The 18963-nt window shown below is 45.7% G+C and overlaps 2 protein-coding genes across 3 annotated transcripts in view; one reads left to right on the top strand and one right to left on the bottom strand.

Moving 5' to 3' along the window:
• Positions 1-233: 233 nt before the first annotated feature.
• On the bottom strand, positions 234-11244 carry TTC24 (tetratricopeptide repeat domain 24). The gene is made up of 10 exons (XM_056814649.1): positions 10545-11244; positions 9858-10061; positions 8725-8853; positions 8304-8425; positions 7900-7998; positions 3882-3958; positions 3113-3189; positions 1967-2024; positions 903-1079; positions 234-759 (listed from the first exon to the last, which is right to left on the bottom strand). The coding sequence occupies exons 1-10, from the start codon at positions 11242-11244 to the stop codon at positions 678-680; spliced, it is 1725 nt and encodes a 574-aa protein (XP_056670627.1). The 3' UTR covers positions 234-677.
• A 4134-nt stretch (positions 11245-15378) lies between these two features.
• Positions 15379-18963, top strand: part of IQGAP3 (IQ motif containing GTPase activating protein 3) — a 55517-nt gene continuing 51932 nt past the window's right edge. For both annotated transcript variants that reach the window (XM_056816241.1, XM_056816242.1), the window contains exons 1-2: positions 15379-15529; positions 18316-18403. In XM_056816241.1, coding sequence (XP_056672219.1) covers positions 15493-15529; positions 18316-18403 — 125 coding nt within the window. In that variant the 5' untranslated portion in view covers positions 15379-15492. The remainder of the gene's footprint in view (positions 15530-18315; positions 18404-18963) is intronic.

The raw sequence follows: 18963 nt of genomic DNA on the forward strand, positions 1-18963 counted from the left end.
GCCCCCTCCGCTTCAGCCCCTGGCAAATGGAGAGGTCAGGGAGGAGTGTAGGAATGCGCCTGCGCCGACTCTGAGCCTGGCCCGGGTTCGAATTGGACTTCCCCTCAGCTGCGATGGCGTGTCGTTACGGCGCCCCCTGCTGCCCGAACCCTTACATTTTTCGCCGTGCTCCTGTAGGGAGACTGCTCGGCACCCCTCCCAGTCCCACTGAACCTTGCAAAAGCACGTCCGAGTCCTGAAGAAAGACAAGTTTTATTTTCTCTGCCAGTTGCATCAAAAATGGAGCAGGAAGGGGCAGCTAGGTAGCACAGTAGATAGAGCGCCAGGCCTGGAGTCGGGAGGACCTGGGTTCAAATACGCCTTCTGATACTTCCTCCCTAGGTGACTCAGGGCAAGTCACTTAGCCTTTGCCGCTTTTCTGTCTTAGAACTGATACGGAGACAAAAGGTAAGGTTTAAAAAAACAAACAAAACAAAAGACAGAAAAAGAAAAAATGGAGCTGGAGCTGGGTGAGGTTGGGGATTTCAAAGTCCCCTGACCCTAATACTGAGCACAGATTGGGACAGCAACTGCTCTGCACAATCCTGTGCTCCAGATTATCTCCATGCAAGGACTGGACAAATAGAAAAAGCCAGGGCTTCAAGGACTTCCCTAGACGAGAAGGAGAGAGGGCAAGGTCACATGACCACGCAGAAGCTGGACTTGGTTGGTCTCCTTTGGACATTTTTGCTGGGCTTGGTCTTGGGTCCTTGAGGCGATCTGAAGGACATAGAAAGAAGAGGTGTACTATACACTGAGGAGAGGGACAGAGAAAGTCTTGTGTACCAAGGAACACAGAGAGGGAGAGAATTGGGGGGCTACCTGTTTTCTGGAGCTCTCACTGCTCCTCTTGCCCTCCTTACCTCGACAGTGCTTGATGCCACCTCAGATAGGAGGTACTGGGACAGCAGGAAGTAGAATTGTAGTTCTGGACCCCAGAATCTAAAGTGTCTTTTTTTCCTCTCTCCCTTGTAAGCAGGTGATGGAAGGGGCAAATAGGCTCCTGGGGCACCATGGCTGGCCTTGGGTTATTCCAGTTGCTGAGGCACAAAAACAAAGATAGCTTGGCAGCTCTGTGTCAGTATCTCAGACCATCTCACCACTCCAGCATCTTCTCTTTTGTTCCTTTTGGCACACAGTCCTCAGTCTTAACTATTCCCAAACCTTCCTTAAATATTGTAACTTTTCACCATACTTTAATATCTCCCTCCCTAAGAATGTAAACTTCTTGCAGGTGGATTTGTTCTTTTGGTACCTCCCCCAGCCTTGAACAAATAATGCTCTAAGTGAATATTTATTAAGTTGAAATGCTTTAAAAGATTCATAATTTCATTAGTATGGATGCTGTCTTCACTATTATAAATCAAAGCACTTCTCTGCCATAGCAGATGATCTTCATGAGCTGCAGCTGTGTCAAAAAATATCATTTTTCCCCATTCCCCTCATATCTTGATGATTAGGTTCTAGGACAGTGATGGCAAACCATCAAAGACAGTGACCAAAATGCACCCTCACACCACGTGAGCCACCCCCTTACCCCAGACAGGGGAGAGAGGAAGCACTCCCATTGGACTGCTGGGTAGAGGGGTGGGTCATGTGAGAAATGTCCTCAAGCCTGGTTGGAGAGGGGGAGGAGAGCAGCCTCCTCTAGCACTGGAGCCATAGGTTCACCAATTCAATTCTAGGAACTTGGCAAAGGCTGGTCCTTGGATGACAGACATAGAGTCCATCACCACAGGTATACTCCTAGTTTTGTTTGTCCTTCCAGTTTTCATTGGGTTGGCACAGTCTTTGAGAACTCGGGAATCGGTCAGAGTGAGACCCCAAACCACTCCAAGGCACAACAATTTCCAACTCCTTTCTTCATCCACATTCCAAATCTCTATCCATATGCCTGTCACTATCTCTTCCAAAGCAGGAAGCCTACCTATTGGCTTGGGGACCATCAGAATCGAGGAGGCTGGGCTTCCCCTCTTTGAGGACACCTGATGGATGGAAAGAGAGAGGCCTCAGACCTAGTGAAAAACAAATATGCCTCTTATTCATCCCGACCCATTGTTTGGAAAAGTTGCTCTGAAAAAATAGACAACTTGGGGATTAAGGATAAGAAGGTGATTGGGCACTAAATCATGAAATGGTAGTCAGGTGGTAAAGTGGATAGAGTTCTGGACCTGGAGTTAGTAACATGTGAATTCAAATCCAGCCTCAGATACTTTCTAGCTGTGTGACTGTGGTAAATTCACTTAATTTCTATTTGATTCAGTCTTTTCGTCCAAAAAATATAGATTATAATAGCATCTACCTCCCAGGGTGCTATAAGGTTAAAATGCTGTAACACTTGTAAATCAAAAAATACTACAGTATAAATCAAATAGCACAGTGAAACATAATAATTGCTTAATACATTTTTGTTTCCTTCTTTCAATAAGTTCCAATTTTACTATCCACAAGCAGTGGATAAACTGTGGAAGTAAAAACACTGATGAAAAGCAACTGCTTGACTACAGGGATTGAGGGGATATGACTGAGGAGAGCCTCTAAATGAACACTCTAATGCAAATACCAACAACAGGGAAATGGGTTCAAGTCAAGAACACATGTGATTAACCAGTGGAATCGTGCGTCAGCAATGGGAGAGGGAAAGGTGGTGGGAGGGGGGAGGGGAGGAAAAGAAAATGATCTTTGTTTCCAGTGAATAATGTTTGGAAATGACCAAATAAAATAATGTTTAAAATTAAAAAAAAAAGTTCCAATTTTAAAAAATCACTGCAAACTCTACAAAGCACTTTCCTTACAATAAGATGAAGTAGGAATTCTAACCACTACCCTTTAGCAAAGTGCTTGGAATATCTGTTGATTAATTGATTGGAGGATAAGTATAGGAAAACTTTTCAGATTGCCAAGGGCTAAGGACATTAGCATCAGGGAAAGATGTCCCAAGTCAGACTGGACTAGGTGGAACAGCCAGGAAAAAGGATAAAATGACCTAAGGTGAACTTTATTTAAGTGGGGAAATGATCACTGGGGCAGGGCAGGGGGATGGCACAAGATATAGCATCCTACTCAGACTCACCATCCAGTCTCCATTTGGGTGATATCATGGGAAGATTGACTGTCATCTCCTCCTCTTCCTCCCACAAAGCAGCTGATCTATGAGGGCAAAGGAAGAGGGAGATAGACTGGGAGAGGAGTCCCTTTCCCTTCACCCACTGCAGGGTAAAAACTTTCCCAATAGGCTTTGTGTACGGCAGACATACCCACTCATAACTATGCCCTTAGACTTCTTAGGGAACGATGGTACAATGGAATGAGAAATGAATTTAGAGAAAGAAAACCTAGATTCAGATTTTGGCCTTGTCCCATCCAACTCTCATGGCCCTAAGTAAATGTATCAACTTCTCTGGCTCTGTTTCTTCATCAAATGCGGAGGTTGAAATAGATATTCTGCAAAGTTCCCTCTCTCTAAATCTACAATGTTGTGAACCAAAATTATTGTCACCACACATTACTGGGGCAACTAGGGGGTGCAGTGGTTAGAGTGTCAGGTGTGGAATCAGGAACACTTGAATTCAAATCTGGCCTCAGGCACTTACTCTATGTGACTCTGGGCAAAGCACTTCATCCTGCTTGCCTCAGTTTCCTCATCTATAAATGAGCTGGAGAAGTAAATGGCAAACCACTCCAGTATCTTTGCCAAGAAAACCCCAAATGGGGCCATGAAGAGCTGGATCCAATTGAAAAGTGACAGGACAACTACAACATATCCCCAAGAGTTCTGCAGTCTAAAGTCTGCTCATTTCTGAAGCTCCACATCCCTCCCTGACCCACCCATCCTAACTCACCTGCATTGTGTTGAGCCTGCTGCCTGCTTTGAGTAAGAGATTCTATTCATAGCCTGTGGCCTCATCCGGGTCAGTGACTAAGAGGGGGGGAAGGGAAAATGGGAGAGAGGTAGATTTAGGAACCACAGGCAAGATCAAAGTCATATTTTCTCTAGCTATTCATTTGTAGGGCATACAGAGGAATACATTTTCTTCCTGAATGACAAATCAATGCAGGAAGGGGTGATGAGAGACAGAGACAGAAAGGGAGATGAAGAGAGAGATAGGGAGAGAGAAAGAGAGGAGAGGGGTAGAGAGATGGGGAAAGAGAGAGGGAGAGAGAAGAGACAGGGAGAGATGGGGAGAGACACAGAGGAGAGAGGGAGAGATGGGGGAGAGGGGGAGTAAGAAAGAGAGAGAGAGAGAGAGAGAGAGAGAGAGAGAGAGAGAGAGAGAGAGAGAGAGAGAGAGAGAGAGAGATTGGAAATGAGAGAATACAGAGACCAATAGTGATGAGCTGCCTCACCAAGGGAGGTTTGGCATCTAGAGACTAAGGGGTTTGATTCATTCCAAAACCGCCTATGGGGAAACTTTTGTTCTGTTGAGGTCCACAGGCGCCCAGAAGATTAAAATAATCAAGGCTTATATAAGTCATAACAGAGCTGGACAGAGGAATTTTATATTAACCAGAATTCAGAAATAGATGGTCCATCAGCTCAAGTCTAAAATTAAGCTGTTTTATAGGCAGCTAGATATTGTAGCAGATTACATGCTGGACCTGGAAATCAGAAAGATCTGAGATGGAATCCAGCTTCAGACACTTACTAGCTATGAGCAAGTCATTTAATCTCTGCCTCATTTTCGTCAACTATAGAATGGATCACAATAGCATCTACCTTCCAGGGTTGTTGTGACAGAGGACCAAACAATGAGTACTATACAAATGTTAGCTATTATTAAAATGCAGCCTCGGACACTTAATAGCTGTATGATCCTGGGCAAATCACTTCACTTCTGTTTGCCTCAGTTTCTTTAACTATAAAATGGGGATCATAATACCACCTACTGCCCAGAGTTGTTGTGAGGATCAAATGAGTGTTTAGCACAGTGCCTGGCAAACACTGGGTGCCATATAAATACTAGTTATTATTATTATGTTCCTTCCAACCCCTTGCCAAACCTGCCCCTTCCAGATAATGCCTCTATCTGTTAATGACGCCATCATTCTTCATATTACTTCATCCTCTCTTACACACCTTATCCGTTGTCAAATTCTGGCTGTTTCTACCTCCTCTTTGCTTCCACTAAAATGATCCTAGCTCAGGTCTTTATTTCTTCTCTCCTAGAATGTTGTAATAACCTCCTAACTAGCTGCTCTGCCTTTAGTCTATCATTATGGTAGAGTGGACCCAGAGGACCTAGGTTCAAATTCAGACTCTGCTACTACCTATGACCAGGGGCAAGTGATCTTCCTGAGCCTCATTTTTCTTGTTTGCAAAATGAAGGTCTTGGGCCAGATGCCCTCTAAGATCCCATTTATCTCTAAATCTATGTTCCCATGATCACATCTCAGGGATGTGTTAGTGACCATTCTAATAGGCTGGTTGTTAAATTTTCATTGTGAGATAGAAATCAGTAAATACTTTGAGTTAAAACTTGATTTGATTTTTAGTTTTGTTGATTGTCTAGACTTAAGAAAATGATTGGGAAAATGTGAACAATACAGATAAAACTTAAAAGCATATGTCATGTGCACATTTTTTCCGGGAAAGCGAGTTATTAAACACTGACTAGCATCCTCTGGTTTTAATTTATCCTTCCTACTCTATCCAAGTTATTCTCTTCTTTAAAAAAAAAAAACCTTACCTTCTGCCTTAGCACCAATTCTAAGACAGAAGAGTAGCAAGGGCTAGGCAGTCAGGGTTAAGTGACTTGACCAGGGTCACATAGCTAGAAAACTGAGGTCAGATTTTAATCCAGGTCCTCCCAACTCCAGACCTGGCATTCTATCCACTGTGCTACAGAGCTGCCCACTAGTTATCTCCTTAATAAACTGCCATAATCATATATCATTCCTCTACTCAGAAGCCTTCACCATCTAAAGAACTAATAATGAACTATGCTACCTACTTCCCGACACAGAGGTGATAGATTCAGGATGCAGAAGGAGACATACATTTTTGGACATTGAAAACAGGGGAATTTGTTTTGCTTGACTATGCTTATTTGTCAAGATTTTTTCTTTTAAATTGGAGAGGTAGAAAGGAAAGAAAATACCTATTAATTGAAAAATAAGATAAAAAGAAAGTTTTTTTTTAAAAAAGCATTCAGTAGTTCCTCACAGGGTCACTAGGTGGTGCAATGGATAAAATCATACGACATGGAGTCAGGAAGACTCATTTTCCTGAGTTCAAATTCAGCCTCAGACACTAGCTGTGTGACCCTGGGTAAGTCACTTAACTCTTTGCCTCAGTTTCTTTATCAATATAAAATGAACTGGAGAAGGAAATGGCAAGTAACTCCACTACCCTTGACAAAGAAAACCCCAAATGGGGGTGATGAAGAATCAGACAAGACTGAAGAGGACTGAACAATAAATGTTCATTGCCTGCTGAACCAAGCTTAAGCTTCTAATACTAGCATTCAATGCTTTCTGATATCAGTCTACTTAACCTGTCTGCTGTTTCCCTGTACATCTCCCCTTCATGTAGTCTATTTCTTTTCCAAACTAGACTATTTATTATTTGTATCTTTCCCCCAACTCTCTTCCTTTTTTTTAAGTGAAAATTTCATATTTTATTTTTGTTTCCAATTACATATAAGAACAAATTTTTTACATTCATTTATTTTTTTTTAAATTGAGTTCCAAGTTCTTTCCCTTTCTCCTCTCCCTACTTCTTGAAAAGGCAAGCGATTGATACAGATTGTCCATGTGTCAACTCTTCCATTTCTATGACTTTCTCACACTATCCTCCTGCTTGGAATGGTGTCTCCCTCCCATTCCCTATTTCCCTTTCCTGACAATAATTGATACCAGTTCCAAAGCAGAAGAATGGCAAAGGCAAGGCAATTGCTAGGAAGTGTCTGAGGTCATACTTGAACTCAGGACCTCCCATTTTGTGGTTTAGGCTCTCTATTCATGAAGCCACCTAGCTGCCCCTTTCTAAGTGCTTCAGAAATGGTATCTCATTTGACTTTCACAACAATCCTGGGAGGTAGGTGTTATTATGATTCCCATTTTATAGTCGAGGAAACTGAGGCAGAGGTAAAGCCCGGGGTCGCGCTGTCCCCAGCTCGGTGAGGGAGCCAAGACAGAGCAGAGCTGGGCATCCTCCTATTGGCTTTTGCCCAGAAAGAGCTAACGCGTCGGAGTTTGGGTCACACCAATGGGCGCGAGATTAGAGACTCGAGGAGATTCTGGGATATTTATTACTTTAGTTCTAGACTGTGGCTAGTGAAGATGGACCGGTAAGGAGGGAAAGAAAGACACAAAGAGCGAATGAGAAAAAAACACACCGAAAAGGGAACGGGAAAGAGCTAGAGATTTTCCCCTTCCCATGCCCCCCACCTTTGAATTCTTGGCATTACAGCGCCATCTGGTGGTCATGTTTGAAATGGCTCCGAGAGACCTTGGAATCTGTGATGGGTACCCGCATCAAGGAGGGCTCCCACCTCTAGTTGGGTGCTTGATCTGCCTGAACCAAGGGCCCAAGATGTCTCACAGGGCCAGGGAATGGCGCGGAACAGTATCATTTATACAAGAAAGAATGCAAATGAACCAAATCAAACAATAACGGTCAGGATTCCCAGCAAACATGGAGAGAGACAGAAACACGGAATACAGAGAGACAGAGACACAGAGACAGCCGGACAGAGACAGAGACAGAGAGACAGAAATAGACAGAGAGACAGAAATAGACAGAGAGAGACAGAGAGAGAGACACAGACAGAGAAAATGGAGAGAGAGAGAATATGGAAAGATTGAAGAGAATGAAGAGAAAGAATTCTACCCTGGAGCTCCCTGTTTTAGAGTTCTCACCCGGGAGCCATCAGGGTGGAGTCCTCCCAGGCTCAAGTGAGTCCTCATAGAATCTTCCAGCTTGGCCACCAGCCTCTCTCGAACGGAGGAGGGCTCTTCCTGGTAGGGAAATTGAGACAATTACTTGTCCCCCCTCCTTTACCTTCAGAGAGGGTTAACCGGGGAGGGGGAGGATAGGAAACAGAGGTCTGTGGGTCAATCTTTCAATTTCTCCTCCCATCAGAGGACCAGTCCCCAGTCCGAGGTACTGGAGGAGAAAGATCATAAGGGAAGAACAAATAGATTTGAGTCCTGGTACACACACACGGAACTGGGAGGAATTGAAGTCAGGGTGTGGTTTCAAAGCAGGCTTCCCAGGGGCAGGAGAGGAGAGGAAAGGTAAGGCTGGGGTTGGGCATTCTTACCTGACATTGGACTAGTAAAGCCAGTGCTTCCTTATAGTGTTTCACAGCGTGGTCGGGCTTCCCCAGACAGACAGCTGCAGCCCCTAGCCCCTCCAGAGCTTGCCACTGTCCCTTCATATCCCCTAGGGAAGGAGAACCTAAGGAGATGCCCACTCCCTCACACACAGAATTCCCCGACATTTCCCACCTCCTGGGTGGAGGTTAGGGGAGGGGACTTGAGGGAGAGGAGACCTTGCCTTCTACATGGAGGTCCATGAACCCTTCCTCATCCTTCACCTCCCCTCACTCCCCCAAACCTTCAGCACCCCCACCCCCATCAGCTGACTTCCATCAGTAAGGCTTCAAAGTCTCCCCCTGCACTGCAGCAAAGGAAGTTCACCCCAAGTCCTACCGTCCACCAGCACGAGAGAAACCCCCTTACCAGCATCTTGTGCAGCCTGGAGGGCATGAAGATAGTTGTCCCTGGCAGCCTCATGCTCCCCCAACTGACTCAGGGCAAATGCCAGGCCCCCAAAGCACTCTCCCTGCTCCTGCCGCTGCCCAGCTGACCCTGCCAACAGATCACCAGCCGTAGGACAGAGGGCTGGCTGGCAGGGAGAGTACCTGGATTCCTCTCCTCTCTCCCTGGAAGCCCAGGGAGAGCTCTCAGCAGCCTCAGGTGCAGCCTCCCACCCCAGCATGGTGTCAGCATCCCCCGGCCCCAGTTCCGAGACCACAGAGGATGCAATGTCATCTAGAGGAAAGGACAAGGGCCTTGGGCCAGAAGTGGGTTTTAGGTCTGCTTCCACCATGTTCCCTTTCAACAATATCCTCATCTGTAAAAGGGGGAGATTGATGTATGCTTTCTAATGTCCTTTAAAGCTCTAACACTCCATGAGTGCCCACAGGATTCAGAGCTAAAAGGCACCTTTGAGGTCAGTTCATTTGGGGGGGCAGCCAGGTGAGCCTCAGGCGCTTGAGGCAGGGCACCTCACCTGTTTTCCTCAGTTTCCTGGACTATAAAATGAAGATTATTATTATCTTCCAGGGTCGCTGTGAGGATCAGATAAAATAAAAATTATAAAATCCTCGAGACAATCCCCGGCATCTAAGAAGGCTATAGATGCCAGCTTAGTCGCTCTTCTGGTTCAAATCCAGCCTCGGACACTCGGGGATCCCGGGTCTGTCACTGAACCTCCGTTGGGCTCGGTTTCCTCAACAGCAAGATGGAGATAATAATAATACTGACCTCCCAGGTTCTTGTGAAGATCAAAGGAGATCTCTGTAAAGTGCTTGGCACATAGTAAGGACTGGTAGAAGAGTCCTTTTGGCTTTATTGTTGTAGAGAAGAGACGACAGAGGTTTGCTGAAGGGAAACAGGCAGGAAGCAGCAGAGCTGGGATTCAGGGCGGTGACGTCCACCTCTGGGTCCTCTGCACAGAACGCTGTGTCCTCAGACTCCTTGTCCTGAGCCTACGGACCCGCCATTCCCTGTTGGATCCCAGCGACCTCCCCCGGTGCCCCCAACCCAATCCTCGACTCCCCGCCGCCGGGGGGCAGCCAGCCGGGGCTCACCGTGCAGGGCAGCAGCTTCCCGGTGGAGGTCTCGCGCCTCCTCGAAGTTCCCCAGAGCATTGTGGGCAGCGCCGAGGTTCCGCAGCACAACAGCCTTGGCGCCCGGCTCGCGACACAGAGGCAGCGCCCGAAGGAAGCTCTCCGCCGCCAGTGGGAGCAGACCAAGCTGGGAATAGGTCAGGCCGAGGTCGTTGTAGAGCTTCCCTAGGGGGCCAGGGACAGCCAAGGTCATTTTGGGACCCAGCGTAGATTGACTGACTGATAGATCTGTCCCAAAGAGGGCAGACGTAACAGTCACCAGCCCTTGCTCTCTCTCCCCGCTCCTCCCCTCCGGTTTCCCCCCTAGCCTTAGTAAGTGTAAAGCAAATAGGATCACAGGATCTGAGCCGGAATGACCATCTAGTCCAACCCCTCCATTTTACAGATAAGAAAACTGAGGCTCGGAGGAGTTCAGTGACTTGCCCAAGGCCACACGGTAGTCTTGAACTCAGCTCCGGGGATACCAGGTTCAGCGCCGGTTCCCTGGGTGTGAGGGACTTGCCTCGGGCGCACAAAACTGAGGGGTGGTATAGAATCATATTTAAAATAGGCATCTACGCTCTCGCCCGTGAGAAGGGCAGGCACAGATGCATGTTTCTGCCTCCGCTGCAACATCACTGAATGCTGCCTCTTGCCCTCCGGTCTCACCCAGAAGCCTCCGGTGGGTACTTTTCTCGGCCAGCCTCCGGCTGTCCTCCAGCAGCTGCACCACGTCTCCCACCTTGTACTGCTTGGTCTTCAGCATGCATCCGCCAGCAGCTCCCAGGGCCAGGGCGGCAGCCCAGGGTCTCCCCGCGCGGGCATAAGCCTGGCCCGCTTCCCGAAGGCAGTGGGCCGCCTGTTCTGGGTGTCCCAGGGCCTGGTAGCAGGCCGCCATCTTCTCCTGGGTTCCCCCTTGGTCTCCCCGGGGCTGATAATGGCCCAGGGCCTTCTGGTACCACAGCAAGGCCTGAGGTAAAGCACCCAAGGCCTGGTAGGCCAAGGCCACATTGAAGCACTGGTCCCCGTGGGAAGAGCCCTTGGCCTCTTCTTCTGGTCTGGCCCAGAGGAAGAGCCTGAGGCCGCGCGCAGGGCTGCCCGTCTCCACGTAGGCTGCCCCAAGGTTGAAAGCGCAGGCCTTCAGAGCTCTGGTGCCCCTGCTTCCCTGGCCTTCCAAGGCCAGAAGAAAGGCTCCATGAAAGCTGGCCAAGGCCTCATCTTTCCGGCCATCCCTCAGGGCTCCATGCCCAGCCTGGGTCAGGGTCTGGATACTGGCTTCCAGATGTTTCTTCTTTCTCTTCTTCTTCTTGGTTGGCCCCACTTGAGTCCCTGGCCCCAGGGAGGTGTCCTCAGAAGCAAGAGAAGACATAGAACTGAAAAGATGGGGAGAGGATCCGTTGGAGGCAGCTAGGCGGATCCGTGGATGGAGAGCCAGGCCTAAAAAGACAGGAGGTTCTGGGTTCAAATGTGGCCTTAGACATGTCCTAGCGGTGTGACCCTGGGCAAGTCACTTAGCCCCCATAGCCTAGCCCTGACCACTCTTCTGCCTTGGAACCAATACACAGTATTGATTTTAAGATGGAAGATAAGAGTTGAAAATAAAAAAGAAAGAACAGGATCTGTTTCATCAGCCGCAACTACTTTCTTTCTTTAAAAAAAAAAAAACCCTTATCTTCTATTTGAATATCAGTTCTAAGGCCTAACCCCCTAACTCCAGGCCTGGCACTTTATCCACTGTGCTACCTAACTGCCCCCTCACAATTACTTTCAGAGCAGGACCCCTTGAACTCCCTTTCTGTCCCTGGACAGTTATGACCCTCAGGAATTTCCTCTCCTGGTCTACATCCTCCTTCCCAGCTGCAAAAGAGTCTTATCCCTCATTTTGGTCTGGTGGAGAGAGCCCAGAGAGTATTGGTATAAACAGTGGAAAGAGGAGTGGTTTAGACCCAGAAGTCCTGGGTTCGAATCTCAGCTTCAAAAATAATTTGGTGATGGCGGAGCACAGAATTGAACCTATAAAAATCTTTTTTTAAACCTGTAAAATGGTTTGCTATTAAAAAAAAAGTCCTTTTAAACCTTAAAATATCATAGAAATTTGAATGTTTCTTTTTATTAGATGATAGAATCTTAAGCTGAAAGAAACTTTAGGCAAGTAGGTAGCACCACATATAGAGCAATGGGAATGGAGTCAGGACAAATTCAGCTCAGACCCTAACTAGCTGGGCAGTCACTGAACCTCTGTTTGCCTCAGTTTCCTCAACTATAATGAGGACGATAACAGGGCCTACCTCCTAGGGTTGTTGTGAGGATCAAATGAGATAGTATTTGTAAAGGGTTTAACACAATGCCTGGCCCATATTAGCTGCTCTATAAATGTTTATTCTCTTCCCCTAAGGCTCACAGATATGTAGGCTAGTCCCCATCATGGATCCTCTTCTCTACAATTATCCTTAGTAGTGTCTCATTCTCTAATCATTCCTCCTCATCTAGGTACCCTCTGTTGTCTGGTCATCATCTCTTCTGTATTGGCTAAAAGATGGAGACCAGGGGGCAGCAAGGTGGCTCAGTGGATTGAGAGCCAGGCCCAGAGATGGAAGGTCTGGGGTTCAAATCTGGCCCCAGACACTTCCCAGCTGTGTGACCCTGGGCAAGTCACTTAACCCCCATGGCCTAGCCCTTATCACTCTTCTGACTTAGAACCCATCTCCAGTATTGATTCTAAAAAATAAAATAAAAGATGGAGATCAAAAATTTGTTTAAATTAAAAATGTTTAAATTAAAAATTAAAACAAAATGAATTAATTTTTTAAAAAGATGGAAACCAGAAACCCCAAAACTCCCCTCCTCCTTAAGAAGACCCTCCCTTCTGAGCTCCAGCTGCTACTTCTCCTTCTGTTTCCCCTTTTTGATGAGAAAAATGAGACACAGAAAGAGGCTAAGTACATTTCCCAAGATTGCTCAAGCTAGCAAGTAGCTGAACTGGCCTCACTCTCCCAGGCTGATCCAATAATCTTAGAACTATAGAGACTTCAAGGTGAGGGTCCCATGGCCCATGCCCCTGCTTCCATAAAGGATTTGCTCCTACAGGAAAAGACAGAATTGGGGTTCCAACCCAGATCCCCTGATTCTTTCCACTCTATTCAATCTCACTGCCTCTTGCTTACAGTATTTTCAGCTCCTTTTAAACCCTGGAACTCAAGTACAGACATTGTAATGGGGAAAGTTTTGATGTGGAAGGGATACCTGTATTTCCTTAGCATCTCTCTGGGAATCTCAAAGCCATTTATTTCACCCTGCCTACACTTACCAGCTGTGTGACCCTGGGGGAGTTGCTTAACTCTGTTTGCCTCAATTTCTTCATCTGTAAAATGAGCTGGAGAAGGAAATGGCAAACCACTCCAGTATCTTTGCCAAGAGAACCTCAAAATAGAGTTGCAAAGAATTGGTCATGACTGATGACTAAAGAACAATGCTCAACAGAAGAAAAACGAGATGGAGAGAATTCAGTTGTGCAATTGTGACTCCCAGTCCCTCCCATTTCCCCTTTCTCACAGGAGAGGTTTGAAGACATGCACACATACATAAGTTGTGGTCCCTGTGATGGGGAGGGGGGAATGTGAACATGGTCATCCTGTCTCCTGATGCAACTGATGCACTGTCTCCATCCCTAGGTCACCCCTTAGCACCTTCACAGAGCAGGTATCCCCTACCTCTTGCTGCATCTGCTCCGTGCTGCCTCTCTGGGATGGCTCCTCAGACTTGGATTACATCTGCTCAAAACCTGGAGGGTCACTGTGACAACCCAGCAACACCCTCCCCTCCTAAGGGATTCCTTGAGTGGCAGTTCAGGCATCCTATCTGAGTTCTGAACTTTTGAGGTGGAGCTCTTTTCAAAGTCATGGGATACCCGGGCTCTCATTAAAATTGTATCTCTTCCCTTTTTACCTCTCCAGTTTTACATTGATTCTATTGTGTTTTCTCTTTGCCTCAGTTTCTTCCTAGTGGGCAAAAGAGTTTAGAGTTTCCAGGTGGGGCCACTAAGTAGAAAGTGCTTTGTGAGCTGTAAAGGAGCCTACATAGATGGGTATTGAAGATCCTAGTTTAATACTTCAGAGATTTGTGATTTTCTAGTTAGTTTCCAGCTTTGTTAGATCCTTCTACCTAGAGCCAAGCCAAGATGGGCTTAGAGAATTTCTAGTGGCAGGATTTTTTTTTTTAATTTTAGGAATGTTCTTTGCTTTTATGTCAGTCATTCCTCTAATCTCTCCCATCCCCAAAGTGAACTTTCCCTCCTAAAGGAAAAGGTTTTGGTAAAAATTAGGAATCTGGGACAAAGTTAAACTACCAAATTCCACATCTATCATTATTACCACTGTTATTGGAAGTGGACAGAATAAACTACTGCCCTGAAGCTACAATCTGCCTAGATTCAAAGTTTCCTTCCCAGGTTTTCACTCCTGGAGCTTGCCTTAGAATGTAAATAACAGTACCTGGTACATAGGGATATTTCACTGGCATAGGGAACTCCAACAAATGAAAGTCTGCACTTTCTTTGTAATTTATAGATTTTATCAGTTGCCTTCACTAAGACCCAGTTTACATATATATATATATATATATATATATATATATATATGAAAAAAATATATATATATATGGAGAGAAAGAAAGAAAAAGAGAGAGAGAGATGAGATCAGGGGTGGAACTTGAACTCAGGTCTTTCTGGTTGGAGGAGGGCTCTCTACTTATATTCATCATCCTGATTCTCAGGTTATTTGTTATTGGCTGGTGGTTTCCAGTATTTCCAATGAAAAGAGAATGATGTATTTCTTCACCACTGGAACCAAGACTGGGCATTCTAATGACTTCATTTTATTATTCTTTTTTGTTTACAGTATTGTAGTCATTGTGTGGAGGGTCCTTCTGGTTCTCCTAACTTTACTCTATATCCCAGTTATATGTAGAGATGGACAAGACCTTTGGGGCCACCAAATCTAAACTCTTCATTTTCTAGTTGAGGAAACTGAGGCCAGAAGAGGTTACCCAAGGACTCTCAGGTTACTACCAGTACCAGCAGCCGATCTGGTGACCCGATTCTCAATTCAACTGGGTCCTAAGGCAGCAGACACTTGGGGATGGGGGTTGAGGCAGGAGTCGGGGAGCTATAGTGAAAAGTGGGTCTGAGGGGAAGCAGGGAGCTGGAGATACTGTGAGAAGGCTGGGATTACCTTAAGAGGAGAAGAAGGACCTGGGGAGTCGAACACAAGAAGGTGCAGGAACAGGGGGCTGTATAAGAAATGGAAGAGAGTTCCCTGAGGAAGGAGGAGGGGGCTAGCATGATAGTGAGAGGAGGGGAATGGCAAGGGGTACAGAGAGGAAGCGGTGGGGCTAGAAAGAAACCCTCGGTCTCCGAGCCGAGGGTTGCTCCTGACTTCTCTATCCAGGCGGGAGAGTACAATGTACCTGGGAACTCCAAATCCCATCAGCCTCCGCGACGCAGGCCGGAAGTATCCTGACTGGACTGTTGCAGTTTGCAAGGGGCGGTGGCGGCGGGAGATTCAAACCTGGGAGTAGGAGAAGTAGGAGCTGGAACTAAAGCCGGAGCTGGAGGAGGAGGATGGAGGGGAGCGAAGCAAGGCCCGCCAAGGCGACTTGTAAGTGAGGGATCGAGGCTTGGGATCGATAAGGAACGGGGCTGGGACCAGAGGCGCGGAGAGGAGCTGGGGCTGAGGTCTGGAACAGTGGGATTGGTAGCACTTGGGAAGACGAGAAGTATTTTTTTTAAACCTTTACCTTCTGTCTTAGAATCAAACTATGTATTGGCTTTAAGGCAGAAGAGTGGTGAGGGCTAGGCAATGGGAGTTAAGTGACTTGTCCAGGGTCACACAGCTAGGAAGTGTCTGAGGCCATATTTGAACCCAGGATCTCCCGTCTCCGGGCCTGGCTCCCAAATCACCGAACCTTTTAGCTGTCCCCCTCAAAAAGCATTTATTAGATACCTAAAACATGCCAGGCACTGTGCTAAGCCCTGCTGTGCCTTTTGAAGAGCCTCTGGAGACCTGGGTTTGAGCCCAATAGACTAGAACCCCTGACCAGGAGACCTCAGCTTCATCTGGAAAATGGGGGATGAGGGTGGGGGAAGAACAGCAAGGCTCAATCCAAAAGATTGTCAGGCCAGCCTGTGAGTAATAGGATTTTCCTTAAAGAGGAATAGGAGGACAAGGCTTCGAATTAAATCAATCAATTCAAATTAGACAAAAGCTTAAATGGTTATGCAAAGAACTATGCTTTAGTTTATAGTTTATAAAATGCTTTAGTTATAGTTTAGTTTATAAAATGCTATCTGTTCAACAAGGCTGTGAGACAGACATTTTACAGATGAAGAAACTGAGGCTTAGAGATGTTAATTCCCTAGAGCCACCTGGGACATGTTGAATGAACCCAGGTCTTCTGACTTTTAGTTTAGAACTTTTTACAGCTCACTGCCTCCTGAGAATTCTGGGGCTTCAGTCCCAGATCCAGGGTGGAAAGAGAACCCTCCCCTTGCTTCTTCAAACCAAGGTTCCTTTATTTAAGAGAATTCCAAAAAGTGAATCCATAGCTGCAGAAGGGAAATTTAAGCTCCTGAGAGTGAGCTTTAGACTCTAGGAAGTCAAATAGAAAGAGTCCTATTTTGTACACATGCACACACCCACACACACTTATGAAGAGCCCTGCCCAATTTTCAATTCATAGCTTTGAAGTGAAGTCATTTTCCCAGCTTACTTTCCAGACTCAACTGCCAATCCTTTTTTCACTCTTTCCTCAGAGTAACTGATGGATTTGTTGCCATTGGTCTGTCATTTGGAATACAGTCCTGAGAGTATATTTTTAAATATACTCACTTAACTGCCAGTTTAAATTATATCCTCGAAAAGAAATTTGACAGTCAGCTAAAAATAATTAGCAATAGAAATTAAGTGCTGGGTCAAAAATAAATTAACTGAATTCTGTCTCTACTTTTAGTTCATTCTGAGTTCATTTTTTCTTTTGGAAAAAAAGATTTTCTTTGCTGGGAGCTTGGGAGTGGGGCAGTAAGTGGTTTAACTGTGTCTGCTAAAGTAGATGTTTCTTCAGAATGGTGGGGTGGGGACTAAGCACATAGTGGGTAGGAATCCAAAGAGCCCTTGTGAACAATGGTTCATGTCAGTGATGATTTGATGAGTAGTATTCTATTTTTGACTATTCTGGAGATTTTTTTTGAAGGTTGCTTAGATCTTGAATTTGTAAAATTGTAGAATCTGGGAGTTCAAATACAAATACACCTCCCATGCCAAATATAATGCACTTCTACCTCATATTTGTCAAAATCCTTCTATCTATGCTCAGCCAAGATGCTACCCTCCTCTATGAAGTCTTCCTTGAACCCCTTTAACTGACAAGGTTATCTCCTTAAGTTTGTTCCTCTATATTCTTTCTTTATACCTTTTCATAGGTCATCTCCCAGTGGATTCAATGTTCTCCTTCCTCGCCTCTGACTCTTAGAATTCCTTGTTTCTTTTAAAATCTCAGTTAAATACCACCTCCTACATGAAACCTTTCCTGCTTTCCCCAGAAAAATTTTGCCTGTGTCTATTTGTATATAATTTAGTGTATGTATATATGTTATATAAGTTGTCATTTCCCCCCCCCCCCCCAAGGATATAAACTCCTTCAGGGCACACATTTTAATTTTTTGTCTTTCTAGGCCTAGCACGATGTCTATAAAATTAAAAGGCATTTAATAAATGTGGAATTTTTTAATCTTTGTATCCCCAGTGCCCTGCAGATATGAGACATTGATTAATGTTTAATTGAACTGAGAAGTAATTTTAGAAGGTATTTAGTCTAATTCCAGCACAGGTGGTTGTCTAGCTTTTTGCAAAAGCAAATATCATTTACCTCCTTGATTTGACCTTTGATGAAAGAACCAGAAGTAGACTCTTGGGGAACTCTTAGTTAAATAGGAAATTGGATAGCAATGGGGCTAAGATTTTAGGTGACTAGAGCTCCTGACATCCCTCCTGGAGGAAGGGAAGAACATGGCAGGTAGAAAGGGGAGGTGGTTGTTGGAGGGAAGAATGTGAGGTTTCCTGAAGGAGGAAACTGTGGGAAAAGTTGGGAAGGAATCAATCATAATGGTAACGGTAAGAGAAGGACATTTGGACAAAGGGGAATGGCTTCTGAAGTTTAAGAAGGTAGAGACCATTGCACCTGGGCACAGCCCATCTGAACAAGGAATACAAGCTAACTTGGGAGCAATCTAGGGAGCTGGGCAATGTGTGAGTGTCAAAAAAAGAGTTCTTACAACTTTTCAAACAATGGAGGGATTTTATTTGAGGAAGACAGCTAAGGATAGGAATCACGCATTTTAATACCCTTTTGATCTGCCACTGACCATGCTGTACCTTCCTTGTTCCAGATGAGCGCCTTACGGCAGAGGAGATGGATGAACAGAGGCGGCAGAATGTTGCTTATCAATATCTATGCCGCCTGGAGGAGGCCAAACGGTGAGTAGAGGTGGGCAGGAGAAGGCCAAGGGATAAAAGTAGGTGAACAAGGTAAAGTTAGGTGGGAGTGGGGAAGCCAAGGCCTACGGGTCAGTGGAGTTTTTAAGGGGCCAGTTAACAAATGTGTTTCTCCATTCTCCTACTCCTTCTGGCCCAATCCCAGCTAAATTATTTGGGTTGATGTCACAACAGCACCTTTCTGTCTCTTTCCCCTAGGAGTTACAAGGGGAGAAAAAATGGGTAGCCTAGAGACGTGATGGTGTTGGAGTGATACAGTGGTAACTTGGTTCAATTTTCTGTCACATTTTCAGAGACTTCCCTGGCATTCCTCAGTGGGTAGGGTAGGATTAAAGATGAGATTTAGGGGGTCTGAAGATTGACTTCTAGCCTCTAAAGATCTGCCATACAGAAGGAGAATAATTTTACTCTTCTCTGCCCCAAAAGGCAGAACAAATGGGCTACCTCTGACAGTAATGCTCATAATAATAGCTAGTGCTTACATAATGCTTTGCAATTACTGTCTCATGTGATCTTCAATAGCACCCTGGGAGATGGGTGCT

The sequence above is a fragment of the Monodelphis domestica genome, chromosome 2 (assembly GCF_027887165.1).
Source record: "Monodelphis domestica isolate mMonDom1 chromosome 2, mMonDom1.pri, whole genome shotgun sequence".
Taxonomy (NCBI): Eukaryota; Metazoa; Chordata; class Mammalia; order Didelphimorphia; family Didelphidae; genus Monodelphis; species Monodelphis domestica.